Consider the following 9256-nt stretch of genomic DNA (forward strand, 5'->3'; position numbering starts at 1 on the left):
GGACATGTGATTACTTGCGCAGTGTAACCTTCCGTGCAATGCATGATTTGAAACCATGATGACGTAGCGTTCTACCTGACCTTTGAAACTGTGGTCCCAGCTCTCTTCATGTCATTGACCAGCTCCTCCCTTGTAGTTCTGGGCTGATTCCTCACCTTTCTTATCATCCGTGATACCCCACGAGGTGAGATCTTGCATGGCGCCCCAGTCCGAGGGAGACTGACAGTCGTCTTTAGCCTCAAATTAAATTTAAAAAACTGTTCTAGTTTATAAGTATATAGAGAAATGGGGGCATGGCAGCAGGCTACTTGAAAACCACTGGAATGCGCCTGTCATTTTAGAATGATTCTGATTTACACTAACATACACACAATAGAAAGAACAAAATTGGCTGGTGTCATGAATATGATGGTAATGTCTCCTGCACTTATTTTGTGCACAAGGTAAGAACATTTCTATGCGCATGTTAGTGAATAAGGTCCACTGCCTGTCTGCCGTTTGGTGTTTACAGTCTTATGCAAAAGTTTAGGCACCCCTTGATACATAACAGATTTTGGTGATTTTTTATTTGAACAGATGTTAACACAGTTTCTCTTGGAAATGGAAAAAATGCACAATATTTTCTGCAAACAGTGATGCATAGTTACTTCTTATGCCATAAATTGAACAAAAATAAAAAATAAAAACATTATTATGGCATGGTGCAAAAGTTTGGGCACCCTACACAATCAGTACTTAGTAACACCTCCTCTGGCAGATATCACAGCTTGCAAACGCTTTTCATAGCCAGCTAAAAGTCTTTCAATTCTTGTACTTGGGATCTTCTCCCATTCTTCCTTGCAAAAGGCTTCTAGTTCTGTAATATTCTTTGGTCGTCTTGCATGCACAGCTCTTTTAAGATCTACCCACAAATTTTCAATGATGTTTAAATCAGGGGACTGTGATGGCCATTCCAAAACCTTCAGCCTGCGTCTCTTGAGGTATTCCATAGTGGATTTCGAGGTATGTTTAGGATCATTGTCCTGTTGTAGAAGCCATCCTCTTTTCAGCTTCAGCTTTTTTACAGATGGTGTGATGTTTGCTTCCAGAATTTGCTGGTATTTAGTGGAATCCATTCTTCCCTCCACCCGTGCAATGTTTCCTGTGCCACTGGCTGCAACACAACCCCAGAGCATGATAGATCCACCCCCATGCTTAATAGTTGGCAAGGTGTTCTTTTCATGAAATGCTGCTCCTTTTTTTCTCCAAACATGCCTTTGCTGATTGTGTCCAAAGAGTTCTATTTTAACTTCATCAGTCCACAGCACTTGTTTCCAAAACGCATCGGGCTTCTGTAGATGTCCTGTTGCATACTTCAGACGTTGGATTTTATGATGGGGACGCAGATAAGGTTTTCTTCTGCTGACTCTTCCATGAAGGCCTTGTCTGTGCAAGCATCGCTGCACAGTGGAACGGTGCACCACCACTCCTGAGTCTGCTAAATCTTCCTGCAGGTTTTTTGCAGTCAAATGGGGGTTTTGATTTGTCTTTCTGACCAGCATACGAGCAGTTCTGTCCGAGAGTTTTCTTGGTCTTCCAGATCTCATCTTGACCTCCACAGTTCCCCTGATCTGCCATCTCTTAATTACATTTCTTACTGTGGAAACTGCAAGCTGACAACGCTTTGCTATCTTCTTGTAGCCTTCTCCTGCATTGTGGGCATCAATAACTTTCATTTTCAGGGTCTTACACAGCTGCTTAGAGGAACCCATGGTTGCTGGGTGTCCACAAGTGTGTGCACAAGGTTTGAAGAGTCAAAGTATTTGTACAGCTTTGAAATTGGCATTTACCAATGACAGCTGTTGCTGTGCATCAGATCTAACGAGCTGATTAAGGTCTGATACCTTGTGAGAGACTTTGAGACTCTGGAACTCTTAGGGTGCCCAAACTTTTGCACCATGCCATAATCATGTTTTTATTTTTTATTTTTGTTCAATTTATGGCATAAGAAGTAACTATGCATCACTGTTTGCAGAAAATATTGTGCATTTTTTCCATTTCCAAGAGAAACTGTGTTAACATCTGTTCAAATAAAAAATCACCAAAATCTGTTATTTATCAAGGGGTGCCTAAACTTTTGCATAAGACTGTACGTTTGTTCTCTGTGCATCACTCATATAAATGGTTGGACAAAATAATAGAAACATATGTCAGGACAACAAAATACAGATTAACAGCACCACAAACTACAGCTTCCAGAACCATACAATTGACTCCATACTTCTCAAACAGTTTCACTAAAAACAATCACCTTCACACAGCACCATTAATTTCAGCTACATGTACCTAATAAACTGGCAACTAAGTATGTGGTGTCTAAATTTAAATAGGGAATTGTTTTGGTACTCACGTAAATACCAGAGATCTGAAGATAAGAACACACGACAGTGGAACACACAAGATTAGCATAATTTTCCAAATACTCCTTGTTTTATGAACGCATCTGCAGGGATACAGACAAGACACTCAGATTAAACAGTAATCAATGAATCTCAGTTTAGAAAGTTCTACAAAACTAAATGCTTCAGGAGTACACAAAGCCGTGCGGCACAATTCATAGTTTTCAGCCTTGTGACAGCAAAAGGGCCCTGGAGGGCGAAACCACTTTCCAATATGGCAGCTAACACTGGTCAGTCAGAAGGACTGCAGCACAGCCCTGTTAATTTTCTAGTGCTTCTGTCCAAATGCTCGTTGGTGGGAATGAAGCGAGGAGAGTTGTTCATGAGAGAAGTTGTCTATGCCTTCAGTGATGGCCACTGCCGTTATGTTTCTGGGTTGTCCATCTATCTGCTTGTCCCATTCTTATGAACAAGATAACAGGAAAACTGAGGGAATTTCTTCAAATTTAGCACAAATGTCCACTTGATTGGTCTTAGATTTTGGTGGTCAAAGGTCGAGGTCCGTGACCTCACATCTGTCCCATTCATATGAATTTGATTGGTTGGCAGAGGCATAAAACTGTAATTCTAGTTGATCTTTGTACCCAAATTTCACTTTGTCCGTTATAAATCCATGCCACAAAGAGACAGAGAGCAACAGTGACTATGCAGGCTAACATGTATATGAAGAGAGCGAGCGGTGCTATCAAAACAAAGCAGTGAATCAAAGAAAACATTTCCTCAGTTTCACAGTGGTTACGTTCTAAAGCACAAACACCGCCCTCCAGGAAGGATTTTACGTGAACGCAACCAGACCGCTGGGTTCACCCCACTGTCTGCTCTGCTGTGAATGAGCTCTGCCCTGGACCTTGCTGATGTAGCTAAGCCCCACGGCCGCAAAGTCCCTGCCCAACTCTGGCATTGTTTACGTATAATCTGTGGAGAATCCCTCCTTTTAGACTGCAACTAGGATGAAGATAAAAGCTTTTGTAGTACAGACAGCTATATGTGGGTGGGTCAATAATGCTACTGTGTGGGAGGTGAAGGACAAGAAATTCTTCAAGTGATGGTGAGTGCTAATTAGCTACCCAACATCGATCCATGTGTCAGTTTCAGGGTCACTGTGGTCAGCATTCTAGGGCATGAGTGACAAGGCATTAATATTTTCATGACATATACCTAATCAAAACAGCTTTTCCAGTGTCTAGCCAGAAGTTTGGCTAAACAAACCTGGTAAAACTAGGTGGTGGGCAGAGCAAGAAAGACTTGTTTTGCCTTCCAGGTGGCGCACTCGTGTAAAGATGTGCCATCATGTGAAAACTATGAAATGTGCACACAAGGAATTTTGAAGGACGTACTGTATCTTACAATACCCCATTGCTGAAAAATACAGACATCCAACTTTAGTACAGACTGAAATCCTCAGACAGTGAAGACAGCTGTAGGCTCAAGGACAAAACGACAACTCTGCGAACAGAGAAGGAAGTGTTAACACCGGTTCTAAATTAGTCCATGCAAAAGCTCACTGGTTTGAATTCACACATCTGTAAAGTAAATGGAACCAAAGTTACCACTTAAATAAAAATAAATAAATAAATAAAAATTGGTGCTGATAATGATACCTAATTTTTGGTATCAATTCCAAAAGGAATATTTTTTCCTTTACCTTGAACACATTTGTTTTATTTAACAAAAGCAAATAATTCTGTAACTCTATACTGTAAAATATTGATATCTTTCATGCTGCAAAACACTTTACACAAAATGGCACACACAATTTTGGCAGCACACACAAACCTTAAGTTGTAAGTTTAACAATTTAAAATACCTTTTATGCATATTTTTTAATTATATAGCAGTGGTGAAGACTACCCAAACTCTGTAACAGCTGGGACACAAATAAAAACTAAATGAAAGATTTTGAAAATCCCTTTACCCCATAGATGTTTGGTAACAGACATCTAATGTTCACATTTATAGATTTTGGTTTAGATACGTTTATTCAGAATTTGATGCCAGCAACAAAAATGTTGGGATGGGGCAACAAAAGACTGGAAAAGTTATGTTAGGATTAAAACACACACCTCACAAAACCTAGGGTAATTGGCAACAGGTCAGCGTCATGATCGGGTATACAAAGAGAAGTAAGGCTGTGTCATTCAGAGGTAAAGTACTGGTGAAATTTGCATGAATTTGGCCTCTGAAAACAGGAGGGGTGTTATTCTTGGGGAACTACTAAAAGTTACTATGGTCTGAGTTGCCTAGGCCTGTATATTTGCCCGGTCACATATGCATGCTCCTGTCTCCTCAGCCATGATCACTTCAACCACGACCAGCTCAGGAGTGACCCCAGCGTCCGCAGCCCGATCCATAACCATCCATCTCACCAGTAACTGTTTTTCTCTGCCTCAGATCGACACCCGGTTATTCCTTACCATTCAGCACCTATCTGTTTATTGCACTTTTGACTTACACTGTCACTAAATCTGTCACTACTTGCACTGAACCCAGCTACCTGGGTCTGTCTTTATTGCTTGTTCATTTCCGTGTCCGAGCTACCTTAACAACAGCTTCATGATAAGAGTATGGGGGTTAAAGTGGTTGAACTCCATCTGCAACTCTCTGAAAACATTTGGCACATTATGAGGTAGGAAACACGACGAAGGAGGCATTAAAACCGTTGAGCAGGTGAAATCCTTATCAAGCAGAAAGAGGAAAACATTTCTTTTTAAACTAAAGCAATTGGTCTCAGTTCCCAAACGCTTGCAGATCGTTGCTAAAAGATGTAAGCTTACCAGAGGAAGAAACTTATGCAGCGAATAACCTATAATAGGCTGCTGCCTGCTCAGGGGAATGGCTCTCAAGCAGCAGAAACATAGTATGTCACTACAGGGCAGATAGACAAGCACAAAACTAGGAGAGCAGATCAAATTGTAAAACTTTAACATATTGAGTCAGACACTGTTTAACCTGAGCGCAAACAGCATTACACACAAAGTGTGTCAATCCACATACCTACTTTGTTTTAAGGGTAGGTTAGAATTGGAAAATGGTGTTACTTATTGTGGGGCCCTTAAGAAATATGATGGCATGGCCTTATACACCCACTTCTATGGGGCCAAATTCGTTAAATATCATTTAACTTCTATACTAAGCTCTTAATATCAACCCCATGCTGAGAACTGAACAAAAGCAAATTTTCCTATCTAAAGGACATGGCTGAACCAGTCAGACAAGAAATTTGATGAATGTTTAAACAACTCGGTGTATACCACAAAGCCATGGTATAACTAACTACTTGTCAGCAACCGCAACGTTTCTGGTTTAATAGCAGGGACTTTTTAATAGCATGAAATATTATATGTACTACATACATGTTAAAATGTTAATTTTAATTTCGTCAAATGTTCATTTTGTCTTTTGCATAGATTGGTTCGTTTTATGTTTTAAGTGCGTTTTCTTACTTTTCCTTTTCAGGTTCGGTGATATTTAAATTTGAATTACGAGCAGAGTTTATCTACTAGAAAATTAACTCCTATTAAAACAATGATACCGTTAACAGGACTACGAAGGTGCTGGTGTAACCAAGCAAAACACACCATTTAAGAGTCTAACACCTTCTTACCCATTTAGACTAACGATTTTAAGCGTATCATGCATTTTTCAGTGTTGACAGATAGGGCTACTCATGAAATTAGAATTGCTTATTTTGATTGTTTTGCCTAGGACATCTTCATAGCTCCAAAATCTGTGAACACGTTTCCCCCTCGAACTTTAAGTAGGTTAAACCAAATATATATTATACAGCCTACAAAAGGTTATAACTGATATAAAAAGGTGTTAACGTACCCTGAGCCTCAGTCATTCCTCCATAACCTGTCAGATCATTTCATCTTTCCGTAGTATTCTGTAATTGCGGACGGCATCCACCCTTAACAATTTCCTGTAAGGCTCATGCAGACCATGTAGGGCGCTACCGTGTCTGAGCGCAATTAATATAACCTCGATGCACAGGGCGTGGCTCTTCTGGGGCTTCTGTAAACCGAATGGGACCCGCTTTGTTTCAGACACAGGTGGTATTTCACTTTTCCCTGGTTAACGAGCTGCCTCATAACATGCTGGGCTACAACAGAAATGATCAGGTATTATCACACTGCTGAGCAGTTTCGTGTCAATGTGGCCACGTGTGGTTTATCTTACCTCTGTTTTCCAATTTCCATCTCCGGGAGGAATTTGGACTTAACAGATAAAGAAACATCCAAGACTGTTAATGCCAGAAAAGATGATTTTGCGCACAAGCCTTACAACTTAAATACAAACCATAACTGGATGTCAACACACCTGGGTTGCACGGTGAATGAAAATTAGAGTAGATACGACTCAGTTTCTGTGCAGGCACAACGATAGACACGTTCACAGAAATATTTTGTAAGAAGTCTAAATCTGCGCGTGCACTCCAGGCTCCACTTTTATTAACATCAGTAGTGCGCAAAGGCATCATTTTGAAACACAGGAAATGATATGCCCCTAATTTGTTTGCATATCAATAGGCTACTGCTGCCCGATAAGAACAGCCAACGAAAACAACACAAAAGCCTTAAAAGTCGACTTTACGCGCAGCCAAGACGCACAGCTGTGGCCACTTAAGCGCCGGTGTTTGTGGTAACAGAAGCTGATCCCGTGGAGCTGTAAACTGTGGCCGGGCGTGACAAGTCAGTCATCATTATCAACACCAGAGAATAACTGAATGGTGCAGTTTGCATATACAAATCGCATTCAAAGTGAATCACATATAAATAAACTGAGCTGCGTCTAAACGCTGCTGTAGAAGTCCTTGTATCTGAACCCAAACCTGCTGGCGGCAACGTCTTCGACCTAAAACCTAGTCCAGTTTTTTCAGCTTACTGTGACCTGGATGACTAAGAATCTGCCCGGACATGAAGCTGTAGGCCATGTTGGGAGTGCTCTCTTAATCATTAATATCAACATTGGAGAGGTAATAGATGTAAAGGGTGTAGACTATAGCCACAGTATCTACGTGTCTTAAAGTCATACACAGTACTGATTTCAGTTTCCTCAAAGGCAGCCTGCTAAAAATAGTAAATTATAAAATCCTGTGCCACTTTGAACAGACTCGTTTCTTAAAGTGATACACCAACACTACCAAGGAAACTGAACATAAACAAGAAAAGCAGCTGCTTTACTGTTGCTTCTTCTGCAAGTTTTTATTTTATTTTTTTTTTTACTTAATTTTCTTTTTAAAAGGCGTGAGGTTCGGATTCAGACTGGACAGCGCTACAGTAAATAACACTAGACATATTTTCTTTTCTTCGTTCATAAAATAACTAGTCTGGGCTAATTTCACACTTTGGTACTTATTAATGTATAACATTTTTAGATGAAACCAACTTCCTTCCACCTACTTCTTAATCTGTTGTAGGACTCACTGGGAGCTATGTGGTCTTCCACTCTTTTCTATATGCTCCTCCTCTCAGTTAACGCTGCTAGATGCACCGAATGTCACTAAAAAACAAACTGTTATTCGTTTAAATCGAGTGACAAACGGTCCACAGCTGCTGCCTTGGTGTTTCACTGTGGGAAACAGCAGGCAGAGTGCGCCAAATCTGTGGTTAGTGGAGGAACACAGCGATTAGATAACAGTCTTGTCTTTACACCCCCGGCTTCAAAACTATTTGAAACTAGCATGATTTTCAACTTAAAATGAGGATGCCATCACCTGTGTGGATCCTAAATGTATGGATTAAAATGTGCGCAAAACTTGGACAAATACAGGACGATACCGGACTGGGGTGGCAACTGTCTGCTGCCTGTGCAGCTCGGCCATCTGGGTGTAATAAGCCAAAAGAAGATGGGGAGATACAGGCCAATGTTTCTGATACAAAGGAGACGATAACTTGTTGTAAATCGGGCTCACAGGACTCGTTCATTTTGCCAAAGCAGCGCACAGTCCGACTGGGCTAGTCTACCCGTTAAAATGGATTCTTCTGTTTGAGCCCTTGCAGGCTGTACTGAGATGTTTTTAATAGAAGTTTAACTTCACAGCAGTGAAATGCAGGCTCGGGGCACAGTATCGTTACCTGTTTGTCACCAAGAAAAGCAGCCAAGTCAGGAGACGTGTGTGGATGCTTCCCCGCGGACATTCGGTTGGTGTGGCTGGTGAAATCCAGTTGGGAGGGCGGGGGCTGTGTGGTCTGAGAATGCGGCTCTTGTAGTTACAGCCCCCTGTTAGGTGAAATTTGATGCCATGAGCCAAAATAAAAGTAGACTAAGAAATACTGTGGATTTATAAAGACTAAACAAGTGGTTCCCAACCTCTCTGACTTGTGTCCTCTTACAAGGGAACTGCGCCAAGTGGGGCTCCCTGTCACATTTCAAATGTTGTTGTTTTAGGCCTGTTTCTGGTAATCAAAGTTCAGCTCAGCGCCTATTCTTCCTTCTCCTGGGCACTACATATAATTATCTTCTACTGCAATTAGCAGAAACATGATGCTCTTTTACCTTGTAATGTAAGAAACAAGAACTCCGGCCAGGCCCACAGCTCAAAGAGGTGTCTACCAGTGGCAGTAGCTGTGTGTGTCAGGTTTGCCCGGCTGCACCTACTTTCTCACTCCCCTCTCTCTGTTTTCACTCCCTTACCCTGCTCATGTTTTCCTTCACACCTGTTTCTTACCCCCAGATTACCACCAGCTGCACCTGATTAGTTTCTCCCTATTTAGTCCCTGCTCTTCGTTCACTCCCCTGCCAGTTCTTTCCAGCATTTATCAGGCCCGTTTGTTACCCGTCGTTCTTTTGATTCTGTGTTAGTTTTGTCTTGCCTC

The 9256-nt window shown here is 41.3% G+C and overlaps 2 protein-coding genes across 6 annotated transcripts in view; one reads left to right on the forward strand and one right to left on the reverse strand.

Moving 5' to 3' along the window:
• LOC109958978 (N-acetyllactosaminide alpha-1,3-galactosyltransferase-like) overlaps positions 1 to 8618 on the reverse strand; it is a 14464-nt gene extending 5846 nt beyond the window's left edge. Inside the window, exons 1-4 of one of the 5 annotated variants that reach the window (XM_020597987.1) lie at positions 8516 to 8618; positions 8219 to 8310; positions 3776 to 3884; positions 2390 to 2482 (exon numbers count right to left, since the gene is read on the reverse strand). In XM_020597987.1, the coding sequence (XP_020453643.1) occupies positions 2390 to 2482; positions 3776 to 3795 (113 nt within the window). In that variant the 5' untranslated portion in view covers positions 3796 to 3884; positions 8219 to 8310; positions 8516 to 8618. Of the gene's footprint in view, positions 1 to 2389; positions 2483 to 3775; positions 3885 to 5212; positions 5304 to 6266; positions 6355 to 6617; positions 6656 to 6758; positions 7320 to 8218; positions 8311 to 8515 lie in introns of those variants that run through there. The other 4 variants (XM_020597986.1, XM_020597985.1, XM_020597988.1 and 1 more) reach the window with 4 other exon arrangements.
• LOC109958977 (uncharacterized) overlaps positions 6496 to 9256 on the forward strand; it is a 31206-nt gene continuing 28445 nt past the window's right edge. The window contains exon 1 of the mRNA XM_020597983.1: positions 6496 to 6559. The gene's annotated coding sequence lies outside the window, so the exon portion shown is untranslated. The remainder of the gene's footprint in view (positions 6560 to 9256) is intronic.

The sequence above is a fragment of the Monopterus albus genome, unplaced genomic scaffold (assembly GCF_001952655.1).
Source record: "Monopterus albus unplaced genomic scaffold, M_albus_1.0 scaffold36.1, whole genome shotgun sequence".
NCBI classification, from domain to species: domain Eukaryota; kingdom Metazoa; phylum Chordata; class Actinopteri; order Synbranchiformes; family Synbranchidae; genus Monopterus; species Monopterus albus.